This window comes from Alternaria hordeiaustralica, assembly GCF_023758085.1.
Source record: "Alternaria hordeiaustralica strain BMP 2776 chromosome Unknown scaffold_8, whole genome shotgun sequence".
Taxonomy (NCBI): domain Eukaryota; kingdom Fungi; phylum Ascomycota; class Dothideomycetes; order Pleosporales; family Pleosporaceae; genus Alternaria; species Alternaria hordeiaustralica.
Genome location: NW_026056780.1, coordinates 360,222 through 385,838, shown reverse-complemented (window position 1 = coordinate 385,838; position 25,617 = coordinate 360,222). Strand labels below are relative to the sequence as shown.

Here is a 25,617-nt window from a genome sequence, read left to right as displayed (position 1 = left end):
TGTGAGAAAAGAGAACAAGCTTTCTTCCAAAACAACCTTCGACTTATACATGGCCAACGGGACCTAAAACGATACTCGGCAAAGGTATGTCTTCCGCTTCGGTGTGTGCTGTGGAATCAAAACAAACAAGAGAGAATGCATGGGGAGTGAGCAGTATCGCAAAAGGTCCCTGGAAAGCTGTTTATGATTCTGTCAGAAAAGACGAAGACCCATATGCAAGCTCCGTTTTGGGTTTCCAAACGCGTATATAAAGCCCTGTTTCTCCAAGTCTTAAACATTATACCACCTCGCTTCTCAATCCAAAAAGCTACCCTTTAGCCGCATGTGCCTGGAAAAGTACTGCAACCACTGTCATGGTGGTCGCAGTCTGGGGGAGAATGGCTAGATGAGCGAAATCGACAAAAGCGAATAACATGTGCTGTCTTTCGGTGCTGCGGAGTCTTAGGATGACGCACGTCATATCCCTGATACATCATTTCAAAAGCGCCGGTCATATTATTCATGTCTACATTTTTCTTAGAGTCGACCGAGGTCTTGATCATGCATTGTCCCCATAACTATGTATTCATGATACAGTGCTTATATCTCAAAGACACCACCCATCCCCACCCTAACATCCACGAAGTCCGGTCTCCACCCCTTGTACTGCACAAGCCCCCTCTTAACCTCCCTGACTCTCTCAAGTCTCTTCTTGCCCTCCTCTTCCTGCGCCTGCCTAAACGCATCTTCGTCGATTTCAAACTCGTCCAAACTACCCAGGCTCTCTTGTCTCGGCTTCGGCTTGCTCGCTGCGTCGCTTCGTCGATGCGCGGGGTTCTGGCCGGTGAAAGCTGATATGCCAGACTGGATGACGTCTTGGAAGGACGAGTGTGTGCGGTTGGGGAGAGTTTGACGGGATGGCGCGCCGGAGAGGTCAACGTCGTCGAAGCTATTGGAGCTGTTGTAGGGGTGTGCGGCGTCTGCTTGGTCGTCGATGGGAGGTTGCATGTCGCGGCGACGGTCGCGCCATACGCCACGGCGGAGCTCGAAGTTCTCTTCCTCGAGCTCGCGCACTTTAGCGAGGAGACGGTCGCGCTCTTCGTCTAGGAGCTCCTGAACACTGGAGTCTTCGATCGAGCCGAGATCTGCCTTGCGCCGTCGCTGCTCGGCCTCTCGAAGGCGCGCGTTCTCGTTGCTGAGGCCTGTTATGCGGGTTCGTAGCTCGGTGGCTTCGCGCTCGATCTTCTTGTGCTCTTGCAGACGCGTTTGGTTTCGTGAGTCGTTGTCGCGGTGTAATTGTGTGAGGGTTTCGATCTTCTTCTCAAGCAGTTCTGCGCGCGAGACTGAGTCTGAAGCCTTGCGGTTCGCCGTGCCCAGCTCAGCCTCTAATTGTGCAATGCGTGTCTGCGCAGAGTCGCGATCCGAGCCATCCTTCTCTGCCTGGTCACCAGCCTTGTCCAGGCTCGCCTTGAGGTCCTGTAGCTCAGTCTTCGTCGAGCTTGCTTCTTGTTCCGCCCTTTGCACTGCAGATTCCAGGCTTGTGATCTTCGACTGAAGCTCGTTGTTCTTGTTCGTTTGCTCTGACAGTTGTCTGTTGACGTTCGATATCTCCAGCTCGAGTGACTCGATAGTCGCGGACTTTGAAGCGACCTGCGCGTTCAGATCGTCGATGGATGCGCTTTGGCTAGGCGATGCGGTCGACGTACGGCGTATGGACTTGTTGCTCTGCGTTTGCGCCTGCGCAAGTTGTCTCTTGAGCGATTCGACTTCGGCTTTCTAGACTGTGGGTCAGTATTTCGTCATACGCTCCAATGTGCCCGTATGCATACCAGCTTGTCAGCCTCCTTGCCCTTCTCCACCGCGAGCGCAACATCGCCTCTGCCTTCTCGCAGCTCCTCCAATTCTTCCTCGCCCTTCTTCCATCTGGTCTGGTTCTCTTCAACTTCGCTTGCCAGACGCTTGTTCTCCTTCTCGAGCTCCTCAATCTTCTGTGCTTGTTCCCGGTAGACCTCGCTTGCAACCCCTCCTCCAGGCGACAGAGGCCCACCAGCGGCTCCCGAGCGGTAGAAAGATTCGGAGCGCTGTCGCGAATCAACGGCGACCGAAGGCTTGCGGCCGTGCGACGGCTTGGGAACTGCTAGCTCTGAGGGCTCGTCATCGTCCTCTGCTGGCGGCTCTGGCACGCTTGTGGCTTCTACGGGTTCTGGCGCGACCTGTTCGGGCTTCTCTTCGGGAGAAGTTGCTTCGGTCGGAGTTTCAGTCGAGGCTTCTGCTTCGGCGGGTTCCTCAGTCTTGTCTCCCTTCTTCTTTCCTCCACCCGCCTTCTTCGCCTTCTGCTTCTTCAATTGTTCATACTATGCGTATTTGTCAGTATCGTCTTAGCTGTGGTGAGCCTTTTTAAACTTGGGCTAGGAGAAGAACCCATTTCCAACTGCATCTGAGCAATGGCAGCCTTCAGGCAGGAATGAGACGTGTAGAGGGAGGACGTACGCGTTTCTTCGCCGCTGCGATTTTCTCCGCCTTCTCTTTCTCTTCGTCTGCCATGTTTCTTCGCGACCGTGTTGACGGTGTTCAGGGTCTCGGGGTAGCGGTGGAGCTGTTGAGCTGTTGCGGGGAGCTCCAGTCGTCACTGCTCGGTGATGCCAACTTGCCCGCACCGTGAAAGTGCGCTAACACGAATCGAGACTAACTGCATTTCATGATGCTCGAGTCTGATGCGCATTCGAGGAAAGAACTTCACGATTGAGAGTCTTTCAATGTTTGATGCTTTCAATGAATCTTGTAGCATGTAGAGCGTTCACGCATCATCCAAGTCAACTATGGCAGCGCTGACAGGAGTACTTTGGACCTACAAGGTGCGTGTATCCCTCCAGCATACCTAGGTACAGCTCTACGTCTGAAGGCAACCGTAAGACGTGTTCTTCTTCTCAACTCTAGAATCTGTTCCACATCAGGACTCATGGCAGCCCATCCCACCTCATCTCCATGCTGCTCTTGATCTTTCTCCTCGATGTCATCGACCCCACATCAAAGCAAACCAAAGACCCATCCCGCCATCTCCCCTAGCAACGACCCCAAACATCGCCAACACAGCACAGCCTCAGCACCACCCCTCGCTTCGCCATCTATCCCGCACCCCAGATTCTGAAACACCTGCACCCGCTTCGCTTGACTCGTACCTGCATCGCGTCACTCTCTTGACTCACTCGTCACCACCTGACACTCCCGCGGTCCATCTACAAATTAAATGATCACCGCCGCCCCTGCATATCCTGCCAACCCCACATGCACAACCTCCAACACAGATAACTGAAAGCGCGGAAGCGAGACAGGAACAGGAAAAACGGTCGACCCCCGGCCGTACTATTGATGAACGGTAATCCTTCATACAACAGTGCGCAACCTCGGCGCGGAGGTTTCAGCATGATGGGGGGCGGCTTTCGTAACGACGGTCGCATGTCGCTTCCCGCACGCACTCTATGTCACTTTACACTTTACCGTTTAGACGGCGTGGTCTGACTAAGTCCCTGCCGTGCATGTGTGCCGTGGCGGCTCGCTCGGGGCAAGTGAGATGAAATCTTGGTTCTTGTCCCGCTGTCGCGCGGGCGATGTGGTAGATTGTGAGGCCAGTGCGCGATAACGGCTTTGCATGAGCTGGTGGCCAGTTCGCGCTGGTTGTCCTGATAACGGATAGTGATGTGGACAGGCATGTTGGCGTCAGAGACATATTGCAGCGGCTCACAGTAAGCGATGGATGAAGAAGCGATTTGCATTGTCACGAACAGGCGGGAGAGTCACTGCTGCAGTGATTTCGGGAGTCACGACAGAACACAAGGCCATGTAGTTGATTCATAGTTTGATTGTTTTTCAAGATTGCAGCCATTCATCCAGCTCAACCCACTATCTATCCTTTCAAAAGCTCATGGTACAGATTGCCCAACGAGATTTGTGCCGCCATGTTCAAGATACATGTGTCCCACCATCCTCAGCTTACTACAGCATACCCTGATGTATGTACTGCTTCATAATAAACGACTGTCAAGAAAAGGAAGTAAAGAAAGAGTCCTGTCGTGAAATGTCTGCCAAAGGGCAGAATCGACCGTCTCTGAGAGAGCGTGTGGACGGTATAAGCAAATATATACCTCCAATAGAGTGTGGAGCAAGGAAATTGTATGTGCGGTCGGCGTATGGCTACCGCCGCAGTGAAAACCAGTCAAAGTATGCCAGGTGGGGTCCCATGCAATGATGCAAACCACAGGAATCCTAGAAACTCGTCCTCCTAGTACTCGTAAGGAAAGAGATGCTGTTCAATGAGAGTAAGAAAAAGTCCTGTTCGCGTATGCATCGCAGGTTGGTAATGCGCCATTAAATATTCATCGCTTGTAAACTCCGTGGTCATGCGAGAGGAAAGAGGTGATGTATGTGCTCATGGAAGCACAGCCATAATGTCATATGATGTGGAAACAGCTACTAGAAAGCAAACTGCAAATCGTCGGTTGAGGCAAGAGCCAAAGATGTACAAGTCGTGACAATGTTGAACACTTCAGGTCTTTGATGGGGAGGAATCTCTGGTGTGCTGGAAGAACTTTTTCAGTCTGCTTCCGATGTTCTTCTTCTTCTTGTCCTTGGTGGGCTCGCGATGTTCTGACTGAGGACGCTGCTCAATGGAAAGCTTGCTGCGCTCGCTGAACGAGGAAGAAGAAGTTCCCATCAGCCTAGAGAGGCTGGCAATGCTAGAGCGCTTGCGACGGCGGGACTCAATCTCACTGGGATCAGAAGAGAGAGAAGAGGTGCGGTCGCCAAATCGACGGGGACTGACAAGCGGAAATGCGTTCTGCATTGCACTGGTCATCGTCGACCTGGAAGAAGTCAGAGACGGGACCTCCGTAGAGATGCGAACTTCAGGTCCAGGCTCGCCAAAGCGGGGAGAAGGCATCACGGGGTAGTCGGTCATCGAGGAAGCTGCAGTGCCTCCACGGCCGTTATCGAACGAAATCTGACTGGATCGGCAGTCTGGCGAGGAAAACGAAGAAGTAACCGTGTCGGGTGTCATGAGACTTTGTTGACCTAGTGGGAGCGACAAGTTCATGGCAGGTTGATGATGCTTTGGCGAATCCTCCATTGGCTGAGCGGTGACAGTGGAGTCGGACGAATGTGTAAGTGATGATGTGCGGGGCTCCTCATGATCCTCCACAACTTCAAAGGGTTCCGAGGCCTGCGTTTGCTCACAGACGTTCTCGCTGGACTCCGCAGGCACTGCTCGAGGAGACAGTGGCTCAGATGCATCAACGTCGTCGTGCTTCGCAGTACGCTTGATGCCAAGTCCGTCGTTGAAGTTCCAGTTGATAGCAGTGCCCTCCTGCTTCGCATCTGCCTCCACGACCGAGATCTTCGGCTCTTCAGGTTCTGCAGCAGTAGACTTTGCCTTTGCAGGAATCGCCAGAGTCAGGTCGTCTTCTGGTTCCTCCTCTTCGAACACATCGGCCATAGGCGAGGCATTAGCAACTGCTGATGGTCGGTTCTCAAAGGGTACCAATTCAGGTGCGCTCTCCGTCCTCCTGTGCGAAGGTGCAATGCCGCCAGCACTGTGCATGGCTCGTCGATGTGCCGAAAAGCCCCGCTGGTGGGTTCGAGGGCTCGTGCCGTTGGGAGTGTTGAAGGGTCCAAGTGCGGCATCAAGGTCGATCACCGGGCTCATGATGTCAGAATCAACCCGCTTCAGCTCACGTGGTTGCCACGAAGCGTAGTCGGTGTCAATCTTCGGCAGAGGAACTGAGTTCTCGGTGGGGGAGACGATGGTGACTGTGGTGTCATCATCAAAGTTGGGCTCAAAGTCCATCTCGTCTGATTCATCGGAGTCTTCGGTGTCCATGCCCGCATATGGTGGTGGTGTGGGAGATCGTGCCTTTGCCTTTTTGCTGTGCTTTCCTTTCCTGGTGATGATGGAGTTTGCCCATGACTTGACTTTCCGGGGCTTGCGACCGCTTTTGCGCGACGCAGCTTTCGGCTTTTCGGCGACCTGTGCTGAGTCGTCATCTTTAGTGGGTGATGCTAGAGGTGTGTCGAAGGATTTGGAGAGGGCAGGATCGGAGGCACTGGTAGGAAGGGTAGGAACTAAGTTATCACTGCGATCCTTTTGGAAGAGACTGCGTCGCTTGGCTTGCACTTTCGGGATTGGCGCAGTTGGGGAGATGGGGGAAATGGCGGACGTGGGTCGCTTGCGTTCCATGACCTCACCATTTAGGCGGCTGCCCATGAACTTGTCGAGCACCATTCCAGCCGTGCTTGGTCGGTCCTCGTCTTCAACTGTGTTTAGGGTTGTGCTAGGGCGTCCTGGTCGCACAGGCGCCGGGCTGCTGCAACTGACAATCGAGGACAGGCTGTTGGCAGCTGAGTGTCCCCTGATGGTTGAGATTTCAGTCTCGGAGGAGATGGTGGAGAGCGGACGAATGGTCTCGATTCTATCGGAGAAGGTAACACGGGCCCTTGATGGTGGTCGCGCCTCATCGTCTGCGCCGTTTTCGCGTAGCGAGGGTTGCGAGACAGATCTGTTGAACTTGTGGCCGAAAGCGAACTGGTTGCCCTCGGAGGGTGTGTTGGGCGCGCTGCCTGTTCGCGCTGGAGCAGGTGGGTTCATGATGGTTGTGAGGTCGTGAGAGGAGATGGCACCCGAGCGACGATGAGCGTGTCCGCGACGACCCGCTGGCGGACCCGGACGCAGTGTCGAACTTGGTGTAGGAAGAACATCCTCTCCCTTTGTCGGGCTGCTGCTCATCAGGGCGGGGCCGCCAGGTCGCACGTCACCGCCAATGAACTCGCTCCCACCGCGTCTGTGGCCATGTGCCGGCTTTGACGGCGATACTGGTACAGGCAGTGTCGCCGGTGACTGTGGTGGTGAAGATTCGATGGTGGCTGGCTTTGCTGGTCCTGCAGGATTGAAGGAAAAGTCTGGTAGAGCGTTGATAGACTTCTGTCGGTAGTGCGGCATGGAGCCTCGACGACCAGCTGGATACGCTTGCAGGGACATTGGCCGCGAATTTGTGGGTGCAGGCTCTGAAGAGGCGGTATCTGGTCCTCGCATGGGGAAGGAGAATTCCGGGTTGGGGATGAGCTCAATGGGGCCGGCATTGGAGTGTTGTCGTCGCTGGTAGAGCGGTGAGCCGACACCAGCTTGCGACTGTGTAGCCCGGTGTCGTGGCAGGGCAATTTCGGCCATGGTGAACTACTAGCTGCCCTGTCGGACGCAGCGATCTGCGACGATGGGGCTTGACGAGATTAGAGATGGTACCGCCAACGGACGCGCAGCACAATGCTTAATGTGCGAGCTAGACGGGTGGTGCGTTCCAGGGACAGCTTGCCGGACGCGCGAGGACAGAGTGTGGTTGGACGGGTGGGGAATGGGGTGCTACAGGCGTGGGCACAGCGGGCGTGAGACGAAACAAGCGCTGTCGAGGTACAAGAGCTGACGCGATTACTACTGACACATAACAGTCAGCACGCGCAAGAGCAAATTGCAGGACCGGCTATGAGGTTGTGCGAGGCGTACAGTATAGGTCGAGGTAGTGCTGCGGGTGGAGTGGGCAAGTCGGTAGGCTGCCGTGGTAGTAGTCGCAGTGAGTGAAGCCAGTACACCCAGGATTAAGGAATGACGGGGGAAATGAGCGGACAGATGCCTAGAGTCGCCTCAATTAGTGTGAGTAACGACAATGGGCTCCAGAGTGAGGTTCGGCAGGGCGCGACGGGGACGACGGCGAGGTGGTGACGGTGAATTGGCGGAGGTGGGTGGGAGACGAGCACCAGGGCAACTGTCGCTTTTGTCGGTCGTTCCTTCCCAGGCGGGCTCCACGCTAGCACGCACCACCACACCGCGCAGGGATCCCCGGTTCGTGCTTTACCCATGCTAATCGTTGTCTCCCTCGTAATTTCACGCCTGATCCACACGATGCCGCGACGCGCTGCCAGGTACCAGCCAGGCACCTGTCGCTATGTGTTGCTTTTGCGCGCACGTCAGTCGACCTGTTCCCGCACAATACAACAGAGTGCGCCGTCGCAGGGCCATCCCTCCGCGGCAGCCTCACACGTGTAGGAGTCACGCCTCGATGCCGGGGCGACGTGGGAGCAAACCCTTCCAGCGCTCTGCACAACCATGATGTAGCAGTCCCATCGGTTAGCCAATGCCTGCCGATAGTCTGCTAGAGTCGGCCGATAGCTGCTTAGCCTCGTGTAGTTTGCCAGTTCAGTTCCCACCAGGTTCCAAGGAATCAGCACTATCTGTACAGCGTCACGGCACTAGCGACAGCCCGCTACAGTACAATCTCATACCGTGTGCGTGACAACTGTCCAATAGCTACGTGGTGCCTCGTGCAGTGCATGCGGCTCCCTCTAACTCTGCCGTTGCTGCCGTCGAGCTGCGCACCGCAGTCCTGGCTCATATCGTCCACCCTTAGGCGCTGCAGGACCCCTCTCCTTTGAGGCGGCTGCACGCGATATGCATCGTCTTCGCTCTGCTTGTCCATCTTCTCCCAGTGCGTCTTGGCTACATGCCGCCAGCCGACCCCTCTCCACTAACAGCCTGCCTTCCCGCAGCCAACCATCGGGCAGCGCGGCTAACAATCAAATCGCAGCGCTGCTGCTTCCGCTGCATGTACCGCAGCTGGCACTACCTGCCCACGCTCCCACTCTCCCCATCCGCACTGCCCGACGTGTTCACGCACACTCGGCCTCGAGACAGAAGGATGCGCACTCGATGTTTCACAGCACCCGTTCGAGGTGGGGCTGCACACCCCGGCACATGTATGGCCAAGCGTGCATTTGATATGCAATTCGGACCAATTGACTATAGACTACACCCGTTTGATCCTCGCTATGCAGGGGCAATGACGCCTCGCTATCCCCCTTTGGAGCCATGACGGACGCTCGTCCTCGCCACCATAAATAGGATGTGATAGACGAAATGCGGAGAAGCGGGATGCCAGAGGCAAGATGCAAGGCTTTGTTGCCGTCCGACGCCCACATCCTGCCGATGGGGAAGGTCGAGCGCAAGAGAGTTGAGCAATGGTTTCCACGATACTGAACAGCTCAAGAGGTAAGCCATCTCGGATCCGGACCTGCGGACCTACTATAAGCACCTCCAAGTATGAGCAGACAAGGCGCAGATACAGATCTGCTCATCCCTACTGCCCCCATGCTGCACACACAACTTTCCCCCCATTACTGATAGGACCGGCCTGGGCTGCGAGGGCGCAACAAGTTCAAGACCATGTGTGTCTCATGCCGCCACAATGGGGCTTGCAGACTCGGCTTCGTACCACATGGCCACTTCGTCCCGGTCTTCTTCACATAAGAATCTGAAAACTCCCAGAGCTTCATTGCCTTCAGGTCAGGGCAATCTAGTCGACATGTCCCTGCATGCACGATACTGCATTGCTGCCCCATTCGACGCATCGACATTGCAACTCCTTGCGCTTTCTAGAAAATGTTCCGGCTCGCACCTGCATGTGGAGATAACGATGTTGCTTCGCACGCTCTAGGGTTTGTGTAATCTGGACATGCTCGGCCTCTCCATTCCTCATCGCTTCCCTTCCAACCAAGCAGACTTGCGAATCAGTCGCAATATCCTCCGACGTCATAAACATGGAGTCCCATGTCTCCCGCTGTCTGCATCATCTCCAATGATCTCCAGGGTCCATCTCTCATCGGCGCAATGCGCCGAGCTACGTCCCGCAATTGAAAAACTCGACTTCATTTTTCTTGATCCACGGCTTCCTGCCATTTGCAGACGGAAAACATTGCTGCCAAGGCCCCCATAGTGAGCATGTTTGCGAGGATACGACGATTCCAATCTTGAAACGAGTCCGAAGGTTACCACGTATCGCGCCGCTCGGTACTAACGACCCGATCTGTGGAGCGTAGTGCACACAACGGCTGTCCTTGTGACGACCATCGCAACGCTCATGCTGCGCCATCGAATTTAGATCTGTCTTTCTTTTTTCCGATCGCGTGTCGAGTGGAGCGGTGAACGAAAAAGCATCGTGCAACAAAGGTCATCCCCTCATTCTTGGGTACAGGACCCGATAGCTTCCTCCAGCATCCACGCACCGCGCCTCAGCTTTCCCGAAAACTCTACATACATAGAGTCGTTCGTATTATTCTTGGAATTGCGCAAGCGCGATCACTATACAAGAGCTATGGCATTGCACAGCCACGGCGCTGCTCCACACCATGCGAACGTCTCCGGGTCAGCCCATTGGTTTGCACGCGCCAAACTCCCTGCACCAAACCTTCCGCTGGCGCCCGCCGACGCGTCGTTACTTGTCAGTGTCAAGCAGCGTCGTATCGTCAACAACGGCCTCTATGACGCGTAGCTACCAAACTGAAGTCAGGGGCAAGGTCGCGCCTGCCGATGTACGATGAGATGGACGACGGAGGTTGCTCCATCCGACCATCCACAATTCCCAGGATACTCTGACTCTTCGAAGTATTGTTTTCGCTGTCCAGGTTGCGAGGCGTACGGAGACCCAAAATTGCGAATCTCGTTTCACGTCTGTTTTGATCCTCAGGAAGGACGAAATTGGCAATCTCCGGCCGGTCTTTTGCCCTCTTGCCCAAAGGAGGAAGCGCACTGAGATTTGCCGGCACTACAGCCAATAAACATTCCGCAGCCACAGCTGCGCCTCCCCTGCTTGAACACCACCTGACAGCCACACAGACAAACCTCAGACCCGAGCGAAGCGAGCATTGTTTTTTTATCCTGAGCAATCGTCATAATGCCACGAGCACCATCGGCACATTCGCTGGCTTGACGTAGCCCTGCAACCAAGGCAACGAGTACATGCGGGAAATTGCGCTGCTAGGTGGGCCGGGTAATTTGCTGGCTGTACACGAATGCAATCCCTCACCCAGCGACGTGTACACAACGAAGGAGCGCCGCCTGGGTCCGCAGAGCCGCACTCTCGATATGCTTACAGCCAACCACGCGCATTCCCAACAGAAAAAAGTTCATCGTGCTGTAAACCACTCAGATAGTCGTCCAACGTGATCTAAATGCCGTTCGTTGCCTCCCGCTCGCTTCCGGCTGTTCGACCGGTCCAAAGTCTAGGCCGCCATCTTCCCCAGACGAACCAGATGCTTCAACCCCACACCCTACTACCTCACCTGAAACCATCGCCTACGTACCGGCAGTTCCAGACGCAGAGAAAAGCATGGCTTCGTATTTTCAGACCAGCGCTCACCGGAATGGCGACCGAATCTCAACGATCAGCGTCCTGCACTGCGGTACTAGCAGCTCCAGACAACATCAGCATGCATGCAGTCTCTTTGCCCTATACTTGGCTATCGGAGCTCTGGCCAGATGTCGCAGGAGCTGATAATTCAGCTTTAGCTACTACCACCGACCCCTCGATTGCGCGCCCCTCTTTCGCTAAGGCATACTGCAACGAGACGAGAGTGACAGCTGGTTGAGGCACGCCAGAGGCAGCGCCACTTCGTGACGACCTCTGACCTTGAACCCCGCAACGGAGTGACCGATGGTCGCCTCTGATGTTGTCCCGGTTAGGAACCTTATTGGTCGATTGTACACCTATACAGTTAGCAGGGAACCATCCGGCACTCGATGTGAACTGCAATTCAGCTCACACCACCCGTTCGGTGATAAGCGCGATAGGTTTGTCGTTGGATCTGACTGTACGCTTCCGAAATGAATCCTTTACATGAAAACTATGCAAGGGCAAAGCAAAGTCACCAGAACCCGCGCGCCAGTCAACACTACGTTTCGTACAGCTCTCGTCAGAAGTCTATCTTGCTTCCCACAGCTCGTCAGCCTGCATGGAGGATTGCAGCAAAGCGCCGAGCTCACTTGCGACGTGTACGAAGAACAATCCTTCATGCACATCCAACGTAGCGGGGGTGGGCAAGCATGCTTAGGCGAATTCATGCATATTCAGCTAATTGGTTCTATTCATGGCTAGGTCACCCGACCCATCCTTCCCATCGTCACCATTTAAGGTTGACTCAGGGATCTTGCCCTAACTTTGCGCCTCTCTTTTCACGTCGTTCAGCTACTCGAAGAACAACGCGTGCCCGAACAATTGCCGGATCTATTTGTTGGGCCCATCAGTAAGGCTTAACGAATGTCCACCCTATACCAGTTCTCTATTCGAGACGCGGGGCTCGCTGAAGGTGACGACTCCTTTATCATCTCAGTTTTTGATGCATCTCTCCCCTATCTGGAATCGATCGGGAGCCTAGCGCAATGGGGCTCAACTCCCTTTTCACAACGACCAGGTTGGGTTGAAGAAACGCAACGGCAGGTCCGAGAATCGAAGCATAGTCAAATCTCGGATACAACGGATGCCCTACGCATTCTTATTGTCGAAGCCGAACTCGTAGAGCAGGCAATTGCAGCTCCTGATCTGAAAGATATGCACTCGCGCGTCTCCGACGATGGGCGCTGTTTTGTGTCTGTCGGCTTTGCGTTCGTCCGCGGAAAGTGGTTCCCTACCTATCTTCCTGCAGCGACAATCCCACAAGCTGGACAATTCAAACTCGAAGAAAGTTTGTATGTTGAAGTCATGGTTAGCGATAGCCGTACGAAGGATCTATTTCGTGGGGTTGGAGCTGCACTTCTTCACGAGGTGCGGAACTATGGCCGTAGCCGGGGGAAGAAAGTTTTATACTTAGATAGCTGGGCAGGAAACGAGAGGAAGTTAATTCGGTTAGTCTCTCCTCCCTGTTGTCACTGGAGCGCACTATGTGGTACTGATTAGAGATTCTTTTCTTAGGTACTACGAGCAACAGGGCTTTCACATAATTGCTGAGTTCAGCCTACCTCGACCGCACAAGGAGCCTTGGGTCGGTAACCTGATGCAATTGACGATCTAGTACGGAAGGATTATGGTACAACGCTGAATGACAGGCAACATAGGTCATAGCGAGTCACGATTCTTTTTCCTCTATGTGGTGGGTGGTTACGCGCACTCATTGGACCCTCGACCCCTTGCATCGAAAGCGCTCGGATGGGAACCAATAACCAACAGGGTCGTTGATCGTCCCCTGAACACTAAGGAACCGCACTCTGCTCAAGCTCCCGGATACCGGAGCGGGTCTTATCGGTTGATGGGCTACAAGACTTCGTTGCGACAAATTACATATTTTGTTTGTATGCAAGTGGAAAGTCGGCGCGAACGTGGATTTGCGGTGAGGTAAACATCGATCTCGAATTTGGAGCATTGATCTCGATCCCCCAAATCGAAAAACCTCTGCAAACCATTCAAAAAATACGAACATGCTGCCGTCGGCTCCATGACGGCGATACTACCAGAAGGGTGTGTGGCACCTGACCGTCACTGGCAGACGTTTTGGTCGCAGTAGCGCTGGGATGGGCGTCGCTTGTCCTATTCCATCGACCAAAAGAAAGCAGACATGCGGCACGGCAAACCTAATTCCTATCGATAAGGCGACCTCGTGGTTATACCTCCTGATCGGTGTACATCTTGACCCACGGTGGGACGTGTGCCTGGACTAGGGCGTTGCGCCACCAACTTTGAGTTTGCTGACACGAAAGACGATGATGAGGATATGCGTGTGATGAGCCGCTTCACGCTTAGCTGTCGAATTAGATGGCGCTAACATATCTCGACATATGGGTACCAAACTTCTGGTGGCCTAACGATGTGCTATCGTACGCGAGGATGTCGACATCGAAATGATGCGATAGCGTTGATAACATAGCGCCATGTTACTATCTGTCGTTGTCGTAAGCCTATACGCGCTGGCCAGCTATAGCCAAGTCCCTATACCAAGATCCTCATCGGCGAAGACCGGAAGGAATACTTCATCTCCGACATGCGCATTCCTTCCAAAACCCCAAAACACGGTCTGATCACACCGGGAACTCTTTCTAGACCCCAACGGCCCGCATGGTTGGGGACAAAGGGATTTCCTCATGGGGATTTCGCTTGGATGAACGGCGTCTTTACCCAAGCGCTTGCTCCCGCTGGGTCCGCGCATCTAGTTCCAGCGCCCGTCCAACTGGGAATGAGGAGTTGAAGGGATGTCCTTTCTGGACGTAGTTTGATATGACGAATTCCCGTTGTATTGGCACTTAGGACATGCACTAGTGTCTACATCTTTGACCAGGTTCATGCGAATGATTAGACTACAAAACATGTGGTTGTCATGCTACGTTAGACAGCAGTATTCGTGATGCTCAAAGTCCAAGGACTGATACACTGTATGCTGTGGGTCCATGATAGCATCTCAATGAGACGTCCTGAAGACTTGCAGAGTGTTATCGAAACATGGGTAGACAGAAGAACGAGTCAAACGCTATCCATATACCTTGAGTTGGTAGTCTCAACCTTCAACAGAGTACACCTCATCCATTGCCATTGCCCTCGTGGCGCCGAAGTCAATTAATCGAAGCCACCTACTACATACATACAACCCATCTTCGCGCACTACACAGCCATTACTTAAACACACGCCCTCATCCCTCATCTCTCCGAACTCGTTTTCACTGTGCTCTTCCCATGCGTCTCTCTCCTCCTCCCACTCACCCCTACTGGATCTCCCCACAATCCCGACAAATCAACAACCACGGCCCCTTGGTCGCCCAGACTACTTCCCCCCCGCAGTCTTCACAAGGGTCTTTTAAGATCATCACGTTCCCGTTCCTGTCTTTCTCTCCTTCGTCTCTGTAGTATATGCCTCTGTCGGTTTGGACGTACATGCTTTGACTGTGCATATTCGGAGGCGAAGGTGAGAGTCGTGAAGAGTAGGGTGTTGGGGTTGAGGCGCCGCTGGGTGATGCGGGTGGTGTTAGCTGTGTGGATGAGGTCGAGGGTTCTGTGGGAGATGGGGATGTGTACCTGGAAGTGGGTGTAGAAGGGGATTGAGGAGCAAGAACTGGGCATGTTGTACCAGAATTGCTAAGTATAACTGGGTTTGTATGGGCAGAACCATACACTGAAAAGTATACCTCAAGCGGCTTGGATTGGCTTTGATTGGACATGACAGGACTTTTCGAGATGATGCGGATGCTGGTGGTGCTGATGAGGTTTCGAAATCGGTGTTGGAAGGATTGGATCTTGCACGCGTATGTTTGAGCTGAGTTGCGAGAGCATTAGAGAAATGATATGGGAGAAGGAGACTGGGAGCCCGCTGTGTGTTGGGGCCAAACACGGTTGACAGACGATGCGGAGGAGTGAATGCGCAATGCTAGTATCGTTTGAGAACATGTTGAGCAGCCATGCACGGATGTGTGCATGGGAGTGGCCGCGTTCTCCTCGCTTTCACCAGAGTAAATACACATATCTCGGTTAGGAACTACTGGAGGTTGAAACAACTGAACTAGTCTACCCACATACTATCATGGCACCGACTGGATGAGAAGTGGATATCACTGCTAGAGTGATCTGGCTCATGGAGCGATACGTAGAATGCCTTTGCATTGATACATGAAAATAACGAGAGACATTAAACTACACGAGACTACAATAGCGATGGACATGTATTCGGGAAGATGCGTTCTTTGTTACATCTATGTTGTACCATTTGTTCTAGAGCGACACAAGCTCAATATTCAACGCCACATCCCACTTCATCCTTTCTGTCCTTCCACTCAAGGTGGACCCAACCAGCCGCCGCATCGATAACCTAGCCAGATTAGTCGTTTGTCCGCCGCGCGAATTAGTTCGGAAACTGACATTCGAGACAGTTGACGTTGGTTTCATCCGAGGTGGGCAGAGGTAAGGGTGCATCGCAGTGCCAGCAGTGACCGAAAGATCCAGTTTCGTTTTGGGAGTCTTTTTCTCCATCTTCGTCGTCCTCGTCATCGGAGACGTAAGGGATGAGAAGGTCGGTTTCGGAATCTGAGGTCTGCTCGTGTTCGTATGAGGTGGTTGGTGCAGTGTTGGCGGACTGTTTGGTTGGAGGGTTGGTTGGAGGGTTGGTTTGGGTGGACATTGAAGGTCAAGATATGCTACGTGCACGGTATATTGGTTGGGGTAGATTGGAGATATGGGGGGGCGGCATGACGGGCTACCGAAAAGCTTATGTATGTGGGTTTTGTGATGCAGTCATGTATTCACAGTGGAGGCTTCGTGAAGCTGAAAGTCCAGCGAATAGCTGCATATACACTTCACTGTCAAGGTACTCACCAGTCGCGTACGTAGCACTCCAGTCTGTTGAAGAAGCCTCATGCTGTGGTGAAGCCTAGCGTCAATTCAATTCCATGAACGAGCAGCGTCCATAAGTTGAAGACGAATGTTCAAGAGTCTTCTAGGAGACCCATGCTGATGTTCGACAACGCTGTAGAGTACTAGCAGTGAAGTGCACAGTATGGGTTTACATGGTGAATGGTCATATTCTATTTAGCAAATACCCTCCAAAACCTTCCTCCCACCACCACCCGAATTAGCACACACGAAGACAACTCGACCAAACGCCGACTACCAAAGACACATACACACATACAAGCAAACATCTATCGCACATACCAAACACCCATACGATCTACGATGAACAACTTCAACGAAAAGACAGGCAGGGCCGGCGCAAGCGCACCAGCGCAGTCACCGTCAACATGCCCCAAGGCAGACAACTGTGGCTTCGACCTAGCAAAATGCAAGAAGTGCGGTAAGCCACTGATCGCTGCGAATCTGGGACGCCTTGGAGAATTGCTGAACTGTAAAGTATGCGGAGCGCTTGCGCCGTTCCCGTAATAGAGACAGCAGTTAGTTGGTGGTTGCTTATGGGCGAGGATCGTGTAGTGTGTGGACACCTGATATTTGTATAATCATATTGTCTTGGCCAAAGTCATCTGAACATTGTATTTCGATTTGAGTGATTCCTTTTCTTCGCATGCTTATGAATCTCTCAGTTCCGCAACAGCAAAGTAGCCTTTACTTTCTACGACGCCTCTGTCTTTGACAACAGCCGTGTATTTGACTACCCACTGCGGCTCTACATCGCCCTTAAGCCCATCTTGATTTCCTTCTCCTGCCAAAACGCCGGACCCGTTCTCTCCCGAACCAAGTATTTGCCGTAGCGTGCCGCGTGGTAAGATGTTGGTGCAATCGTTATGTGTCAGCAGCTCGATTTGCTGTTGCTTCGCATACAGTATCAACGGCTTGGGTACGACACAGCAATCCCGCACGTTGATCTGATTCACACTTGGTTTTATCTTGGTCTGTTCGAGGAACTTGGTCAGGCGCGCGACGCCAAATTCTGCGATGCCCAGTTTCGATACCAGACCTTCTGCGTGCAGTTTCTCGAGCGATCGCCATGTCGTTACCATGGTTTCTATGTCTTCTGGTGGGGCGCCGGCATCGGGGCAGTCGCCGGTGGTGTTTTCGGTTGTAGATTGTGTTGCGGAGGGGGGCGAGGGCGGTTCGTCGTCATCATCGAGATCGGAATCTTCATCGTCGGCGTCGAAGGATACGCCTGGGAAGCTGACGATGAGGAGGTCTATCGAGGATGTGCCCAGCTCTTTCAGCACTAGTTCTATCGCTTCTCGTGTTTGTGCGCAGCGTCTGTCTGTCGGTATGTTGGGGAGGTAGAACAGTTTGACTGTGATGTCGTAGGATTCTCGGGGTTCGGTCAGAGGTGAGGGCGTGTGCGTGGGTACGTATAGGGCGGAGTCGGTCTTGGTGGTCCATGTTGTGTAGTCGGGTTTTGAGGGTGTTGGAGAGGGTTGGTGGGCAGCGAAGTTTGCGCGCAGGGAAGAGGTGAGTTCGGTGTTTGATTTCTCGAAGAAGGGTCGTCTTATCACGGAAGGACCACCGGACATGGTATTTCTGGGTTGTTAGGTAAGCCATTTGGAGAGATGGAGAGACATACGAGGTAGATAGTACGAGCTTCATGATGGCGATCAATCTTATTGCGCAATTATCACGCGAGATAGAACAGTTCTGACGAAAGAGCCTCCTATATTGTGTGGTGGTGACTCTTCGGGGGTAATCGAGTTGCCGATGAAGGGTGAACGTTTGTCAGCGGGTGGGTCGTCTTAGGATAGCAGTCGCGTCGGATGTGCAGTAGCGCAGTTATTTTGTATCGCAAGGCTTTAGGCAATGATTAGTAGGAATGGGCTAAGAGCAGAATTGCTTGCGCGCAAACGTCTATTGTCGAGACTGAGATGGTGATAGCGGGGACATGAGGGCGCATTGGCGTCTCAAAGTCGCGGGGCTGGCCTGTGACCGCCGATCGCCGAACCTAACATCTTTCCCCATTGCGCCAGACACAAGCTACCGCCATCTTCTCCTCACACGACACCATGACGATCAAGTAAGATGCACTCCACTACACTGCCCATAACGAACTATAGTGCTAACAGCTCAGGTACCTCATTCTGCTGTCCCGGCAGGGCAAAGTGGTTGGTCCCTCACCCTAGAATCCAAAGTCCCTTGCTGAAGCTCGCAGCGCCTAGCCAAGTGGTTCACCACCCTCGCCCCCAAGGACAAGGCCAAGATTGTCAAAGACGTCTCGCAACTTGTCCTCGCCCGCCGCACCCGCATGTGCAACTTCCTAGAGTACAAAGGTCAGTGGGTCCGGCAGGGGTAAGAGCTTCGCTAGCTCACACTTTCTCCAGACACCAAGATCGTATATCGCCGATATGCCTCGCTGTTCTTCATCGCCGGCTGCGACTCGACCGACAATGAGCTGATCACGCTCGAAATCGTCCACCGCTACGTCGAGCAGATGGACAAGTACTACGGCAACGTCTGCGAGCTCGACATCATCTTCAACTTCCAAAAGGCCTACTTCATCCTGGACGAGCTACTGCTTGCCGGTGAGATGCAAGAGAGCAGCAAGAAGAACGTGCTACGGTGTATCGGACAGCAAGACAGCCTCGAAGATATGGAGGTGAGTGAGGTGTGATGACTTTCGGGTCTGTTTCGCCGCACGCACCCATAGCGCCAGCTGGCTGACGCGCCCTGTCGTCAGGCTGAGGACGATATCGTTACCAAGATTATGTAAAAGTGTACGGAACGCACTGTCGCACCTCACCTTCTGGCCCTCCGTCATCGCCGTCCCAAGAGTTCCCACTGACCGCGCCTGATGGCTTCCAGAACGCGGATGAATTCAAAGGCCGACTTCGAGAGAGCGGCATCTTGTAGACCCGATCCGGCATCCGCATACGAACACACATTGTACGGCGTTATTGGAGTTTGGGGTAGGGCTACGGCACACAGTCGACTGTCACAACACGGCTCATGCTAAACAACTTTCCAAGGGCAGGCGTCAAGAGCGAAACGATATCACACGGCGCAGGGGTTGGATCATCTGGAGAACGCACTACCTGCCATCCTGCCTTGTAGAGCGGATGGCGGTAGCTGTACTCTATCTACTACAATTCATACACCTCGGACTGGCGGGCTTGCTCGACACAGCTAGGTTTGACACAAGCGGTTCAAGGGCTCGAACGTGATCACACATCATGATATCGAGACTTCACCCTGATAGACTTGACGACTCTCTCTCCCTTTTTTTCTTTTTCCTCATGCTGGTACACTTACCTTATTCATCTAGCTACAGGTCTCCACACCGCCGAGACACTGCGCACCTGCACTTCGTGACAGCAATTGGTTCGGATCAGCGTTTGGTCCTTCATCCAGAACCTTGACATGCATTCATCAAATGATACGTTGCCGAATTCACGTGGATTCATCTCCAGGCATCTTCTATCCTTCACGTGCTCGACCATCAGATGACATGCCCCGCGTACCAGACACACTCGGCATGGCCGCATACAACTAACATCAACACTCAACACCAGTCGCCGACCCATCCACTCTTATCGCCAGCTGTTGTTGGTTGAGAGGCAGGTTGCGCATCGACCAATTAGGAAGGACGACCCGACACACATGCCGCTGTTAGCTCGGCGACACCGCCAAGCTGACCTTCTCCGCAATCGCGACCACGTCGTTACAGCGACACCGACATCTCACACCACTACCACGCCCAAGCCATACATATGTCCACTGCCTGCTAGACGATCGTCTGGCCGAACGACAGTACCCTCTCCTCTCCGCAGCCAGCCTAGAGTCGTGTTTACTTGTTGTATCGGTTCGCGCAGGCTACCCCCTCCCGACCACCGCCACACCCACGCCCAGCAGCCACGGCGCGCTGAATCATACCGTATCTCGAAGATTTCGGATCATACGCGATATATTCTATAATAGGCACTCAGCCCAAGCGAGTCCACATCAAGCGTAATGAAGGTAAGTGCTCGATGCGATAAGGCCAGAGTGACGACATAGCTGACCCGGTGGCACCGTAGTACCTCGATTTGTGCGCCCTCCACGAGGTCAACCTCGCCCTCAACTTCGATACACAAGACACAGCAATCATCGGCGGATGCGATCTCTGGACGATTAAAGCAGCGGGAAGCGACAAGAAGTTGTACAAGCGCATCGAGAGGACGCTCGAGGAGCGGCACAAGGACCTGCTATCAGCGGTCGCGGGGCTGTCCGAGCAGTCTGCCGCTCAGTTCGCAGACCAACTCGACATCTCCCGAGACACGCCGTTTGGATCCTTCAGCGAAGCAGCAAACCGTCACACCTTCGCATACCTCATCGCGACGCTCAATGCTACACACATCGATTACGACTTCGCGAACACGCTGAACCCCGACGAGTTCCGTCGCGAGACCATCCACAGCTTCATGCACAAGATCGACACTACAATGTACTATCTCCGCCCGCAAGTGTACTCCGCCGGACTACCAGCAGGCGCAGTCACACCGCTTGGGTCGCCGATATGGAGTCCGCGAAGTTGGCACCTGCTCGATACGGAGATGGACATGTCGAGCTGTGAATACTATGCATGGGAGCCGTCAGATGACCCCTTTGCTGATGACGGTGCGATTTGGAGTCACCACTTCTTCCTGTACAACAAGGAGCGCAAGCGAGTTGCATACTTCTACCTCCGCGGAATATCGGCTTTGTCGAACTCACCAAGTGTCGCCATGTCGCTCATGTCCAAGTTCAAAGCATCGAAGTACGAGTCCAGTGCGAATGCGGGCAGTAGGAAGCGCGCGGAATACTGGCTCGGTGATCGTGCTAGGAAGGGACTTGAGGCATATGGAGACAGTGATGAGCTTGACAATATGGTCATTGATCACCCTGGCGATGTCGTCGATGCAGAACAACAGCGGTACCTGCCAGCCAGAGACATGAGCATGGACGCCGAGTACTACGAGAGCGATGACGACAGCGACGTTGAGTCACTGGTCGACCGAGAGAGGGCCGTGAGTAAGATACGGACGATGAGCGAGGGCATCATTGAGAGGATGGAGCTTTGAGCTCTCTGCATCTTCTTCGCACGCCATCCCCGCTAACAGCCCCCACCTCTAGGTCTGCCACTTGATGGCACTCAACATGCCAGGTGGCTGATCACGAACTAACTTTCTTTACGTGTTTTACATGCGGCATTTGAGGCGTTTTGTGGAGTTTGCTACCTGTTTCTACAGTTGTCTGGCATCTCTTCACCGGCTCGTGAGAAGACGACCCTGACTGACACAAGGCGTTACGGTCGGTGGGAGCGACGCGTTCTAACGTCCTTGTTGCATATCGTCTGAGCCTTGAGATACCCCTGTTTGTTTTTTTGTTTTCATGAGCGTTTTCGTCTGCTTTTGTATGCGTAGTCGATAGATCGGGTGGTGATGATGGGATCAGATGTGTTACGTGAGACGTGTGAGAAATCGAGGATATATTGTACATTCCGTTACTTTATGATTGTGTGCTGTTACTAACCGAAATCCTTCTCCTCCACGCCATACAAAAAGAGTGTCCATTTTCCCTCTTCCGACAGGAACGCAGCCCGTCTCCACGCAAACATCTAGTATATCTTGCCCTTCCTTCCTACGAAAGTCTCAAGATCCATCAGACGTCGCCCCACCACCCCAAGGACACTGAAAGTAACAATCCATCTGCCTCTTGGACTCCTGAGCCGTACCACTATCAAACTCATTACACAACGGCCCAGCCCTTGGGTCCCAGCCCCCAACCTTACAATACGCCGGCGCACTCTCATCGTTATCCTTGTTCGTCGCCCATGACTGCCCGCCCAGCGTGAATTGGATGTAATCCTTCTGGTTCTCCGGCGTTACCTCGAGCGTGTTTTCTAGCTTGCTCTTCATCAAGAGTGGGTTTCCGGCTCCGGCGACGGTCCGGTCGACGTAGCCGATTTGGGCGCCGGAAACGTCCCACATGGTTATTTCGACGCTGAGGTTTTCGTCGTGAGAGTCGCAGGTTTCGTACTCGTTGACGTGGATGTGGCATTGGCCTGGTTGGTCGGCGTAGGGGGCTACGGGTTCGGGTTCGGGTGTGGGCGTAGGTGTGGGCGTGGGCGTGGGCGTGGGAGTTGGTGATGGTGATGGTGCGACATACTGAGGGTCCTTGAAGTCCTTGTCTGGACATTTATCGGACCAGTATTGCTCCTAGGGGTCTCTCTTAGCATGGGAATGTTGGGTTGATGGAAAGCGAGACTTACTGCAGCATTGAACGCGTAATTCTGGGCATTCGACTGCTTTTCTTCATCGTCCAGCTTGAAGCAATCGTAGGAAGTTTGAGCGTGATCCTCCATCAGGCCAATCCTGTCGTCAGTCACAAAGTCGTAGTGCGTGAACTCGTGTAGCATCGCGAAAGGCAGCGTCCTAGCCGTGAAGGTGATCCAGTCTCGCTTGAAGTCCGCGCATTGAACATCCGAGTTTTGCTTCATAGCAATGCCTTTGGGGCATATGTGAAACTTGCCAGTCGGGGCATCCGTGTAGGCAAACCAGCCATCTTTGACACAATGGTCGCCAAAGTCCTTACGGTGTAGCACCATTTTCTTTATGGTTTCTGTGGCCGTGTTTGCTGTGTTGTCGTACATGTTTGCCATGGTATTCTGAATGGCTGTGGTGTCGGCCCCACCTTGGGTACCAAAGAAGCGTTTGAAGTGCACATTGTCGGGAGCCCCTTGGACGGCCGTAACGCCTGCTTTGGCCAGATCTGCCTAGATATTCAAGACATCTTAGCGATACGCTCATTGTAGAATGAAAACAAGAGTTGAAAAAGCTGTGTGAAAAATTACGTACCCATTGTTTGAACGCTTCGTGTATCTTCTGTCCGTCTTTCTTTTGATCTTCGTCCTCAGAATCCCAGCCCAGCCACTGGAATTCGTTGGGGAGTGCGTCGCCATAAGGGTAGGACACGGGGTCTTCCCGCTTCACGACGTGGAGTTTCCTACAAGAGGTCAGTCCGGTATGATCACCAGATATGACAGGAGTGTGACTTACCCATCGATGGGCTTAGCCGAGGTGATTCGAATGACTGAGAGCGCTGTGGCAAGTAGGCTTAGATTGAGATACATGCTCGTAGTGATAGAAGGCAGTTGAGCTTGGTAGGAGTCGGTCGGTTTGTATGATTAAAATCTCAGTGTCCAGAACACCAATGCTTTATACATATCCATTGGGGCCATCTTGACTCGGGGATATGGGATGTCAACAACATGCAACCTTCACAGACCCCAGAGTACGCCTGAGTGAACAGTATAACACCGCCTTACCTCAGAAATTTGGGGCCATCTTTGGTATTTCGGAGACTTGGACTTTCCGTGTACGTGCAGGAATCTCGGGTGTCTTGGATAACTGCTCTCGGAACATAGCTATGACGAGTGATCGAGACATGTACCGTGGGGCTGTAGAAGATGATTGATGGAGAGACGGAGGAACGGATAATACAACGTCATGTCGATGTGTCTGGTGCCTCTCCTGGGGCTAAGTGGCTGTGGCTTGGGGAACGCACAGGGCGTCTTCAAACTCCAACCCACAGCAGTCGCTCGGTACAGACGGGCGTCATTGTTTCATTTCGATCGCAAAAGAACATAGTGTTCAAGGCAGAAGGATCTGTGGCCCCCTCTTGTACAAAGAACTGGCTTCGTCTTGGGGTGGCTTATCTGTTGACTTACCATGTAGCCTCAAAACTCGGCTCAACGTAATCCTCGGGACATAAGCAGCACTGAAACCCCAGTAAGTGTATAGCTACAGCTACAGTATGGCGCGTACCTAGGTAGTCAGGTGACAGTTCACGATGGCTGTGTCGTCACCTCGACCCACGAGGATCTGAATTGTGCCTTAGGCCCTCGAGAATGTTTTATCAAGGGGCGGAATGCGAAGTATTATTATACATGTTCGGTGCGACGGACGAGAACAAGGCCTGGGGCGGGTTGGTGACACCGGGGGCCAACCTGAGATTAGCGCCGTTGACGTCACACTATCACCTGGGTATGGTAAGACAGAACCACCGACACATCACTTCTTATATTCATCGCGGCTGCACCAGCAAACTGAGAACTCTAACAGCGAGGAGTCGCCTGCATTATTGCAATTCTTACCATGGCTCCTTCTATAAATTTCACACTCTACACCAGTGCATTCTGCTACGTTGACTGCACCGATACTTTCGACATCACGCTTGTACGCAATGTCGACCACCACTCTAAATTCACCATCGACACCGAAAACACCATCTTTGATCCTGAGGCGGTCTTTTCAAAAGGCCTGTTCGAAATCGTCGACGCAGAAACTGGTGAAAAAGTGGATTACGTGCCCTCCAAGACTGGTACTCAAGACATTGTACAACGACTTCTCATACTAGATCCCGAAAGGCTCGACAGCTATATCATGTGGTCGACTCGTCCAGGCACTACGGTTTCAAATCCCATGCCCTATACGTTCGATCCATCATCGCTCGTAGCGGGGAAGTCGTATACCATCCGTCTCCGGTCTCATGGCATCACGGCGTGGTACGCTGGTGAGCATCATGACCCATCCAATTTACCCGAGCCGGAAACAGAAGACATACCGCAACCATCTCCGCCGCTACCTAGCTACACCTTCAAGGCCCTCGCCACAGTGCCCTCGCCTCCGCCTATCCGCCCAACCATTCTCACCTCCACGGACACAATCTCCGTTTCAGGCAACCCACCCTGCACCATCACCCTCGCCTGGCACCTGGATCCCACCCGCACCGAAATCGCCAACACAAAAGGCATCGCCGTCCTACGCTCCATCCCCCACGGCCGCAACAAAGCCAGCGTCGAACTCCGGGACCTCAAAACCGGAAAGAAGCGCGGCCCAACGAAAGGCTACAGTCCGCCAGACGCAGACGTAGAGGGCGAAACCGACCCTTTCCCGCCCAACGAGACTGAAGTCCTCGTTTTCGAGAACAGCGAGACTGTGCATGAGAGGAGTTATACCCTGATTTCTGATCCAGAAGAAGCGGGGATTTGGGGCTCGGATACGAGGTTGTTGAAGGTCGGAGAGGAGTATGGGAGGTATGGGGTGGGTGTACTCAAGGGGGATTGGGCATGGTTGAGCAGGGAAGAGGTTGGGGAGGAGGTTTGGGGGGATCGGGAGAGGTTGAGAGGGGAGTTGGGGAAGGTGCCGATGAGGAAGTGGAGGGCGGATGATGTTAAGGTTGTTGGGGTTGTTGAGTAGACGGGCGGATGGACTGTCGCGTATGAGATACATTATGTTCGAAAGGGCGGTCGTTGTGGGTATGTATGTTCATAGTATAGATGACGAATCATCACATGTATTGGAGGACCGTACCAAAGAGGTAGCCTTGAAAAGTTATGAGACGGGCCTTCGACACT

General features: G+C 53.4%; 7 protein-coding genes across 7 annotated transcripts; 3 read left to right on the top strand and 4 right to left on the bottom strand.

Moving 5' to 3' along the window:
- Positions 1-579: 579 nt before the first annotated feature.
- J4E84_005002 (uncharacterized protein) lies at positions 580-2,523 on the bottom strand (the record flags this gene model as incomplete). The annotated part of the gene is made up of 3 exons (XM_049387602.1): positions 580-1,755; positions 1,809-2,333; positions 2,470-2,523. 3 exons carry the CDS (start codon positions 2,521-2,523, stop codon positions 580-582), a joined length of 1,755 nt encoding a protein of 584 aa, XP_049244580.1.
- A 1,999-nt stretch (positions 2,524-4,522) lies between these two features.
- On the bottom strand, positions 4,523-7,195 carry J4E84_005001 (uncharacterized protein; the record flags this gene model as incomplete). The annotated part of the gene is made up of 1 exon (XM_049387601.1): positions 4,523-7,195. One exon carries the CDS (start codon positions 7,193-7,195, stop codon positions 4,523-4,525), a length of 2,673 nt encoding a protein of 890 aa, XP_049244579.1.
- Positions 7,196-16,843: 9,648 nt separating this feature from the next.
- J4E84_005000 (uncharacterized protein) lies at positions 16,844-17,840 on the bottom strand (the record flags this gene model as incomplete). Its single annotated transcript, XM_049387600.1, has 2 exons — positions 16,844-17,774; positions 17,818-17,840. 2 exons carry the CDS (start codon positions 17,838-17,840, stop codon positions 16,844-16,846), a joined length of 954 nt encoding a protein of 317 aa, XP_049244578.1.
- A 410-nt stretch (positions 17,841-18,250) lies between these two features.
- On the top strand, positions 18,251-18,855 carry VAS2 (AP-1 adaptor complex sigma subunit Aps1; the record flags this gene model as incomplete). Its single annotated transcript, XM_049387599.1, has 4 exons — positions 18,251-18,261; positions 18,316-18,349; positions 18,397-18,514; positions 18,566-18,855. 4 exons carry the CDS (start codon positions 18,251-18,253, stop codon positions 18,853-18,855), a joined length of 453 nt encoding a protein of 150 aa, XP_049244577.1.
- A 1,337-nt stretch (positions 18,856-20,192) lies between these two features.
- On the top strand, positions 20,193-21,280 carry J4E84_004998 (uncharacterized protein; the record flags this gene model as incomplete). Its single annotated transcript, XM_049387598.1, has 2 exons — positions 20,193-20,198; positions 20,258-21,280. The coding sequence occupies 2 exons, from the start codon at positions 20,193-20,195 to the stop codon at positions 21,278-21,280; spliced, it is 1,029 nt and encodes a 342-aa protein (XP_049244576.1).
- A 536-nt stretch (positions 21,281-21,816) lies between these two features.
- Positions 21,817-23,331, bottom strand: J4E84_004997 (uncharacterized protein; the record flags this gene model as incomplete). The annotated part of the gene is made up of 5 exons (XM_049387597.1): positions 21,817-21,935; positions 22,006-22,417; positions 22,471-22,974; positions 23,057-23,204; positions 23,258-23,331. The coding sequence occupies 5 exons, from the start codon at positions 23,329-23,331 to the stop codon at positions 21,817-21,819; spliced, it is 1,257 nt and encodes a 418-aa protein (XP_049244575.1).
- A 1,024-nt stretch (positions 23,332-24,355) lies between these two features.
- Positions 24,356-25,459, top strand: J4E84_004996 (uncharacterized protein; the record flags this gene model as incomplete). Its single annotated transcript, XM_049387596.1, has 1 exon — positions 24,356-25,459. One exon carries the CDS (start codon positions 24,356-24,358, stop codon positions 25,457-25,459), a length of 1,104 nt encoding a protein of 367 aa, XP_049244574.1.
- Between the last annotated feature and the right edge of the window lie 158 nt (positions 25,460-25,617).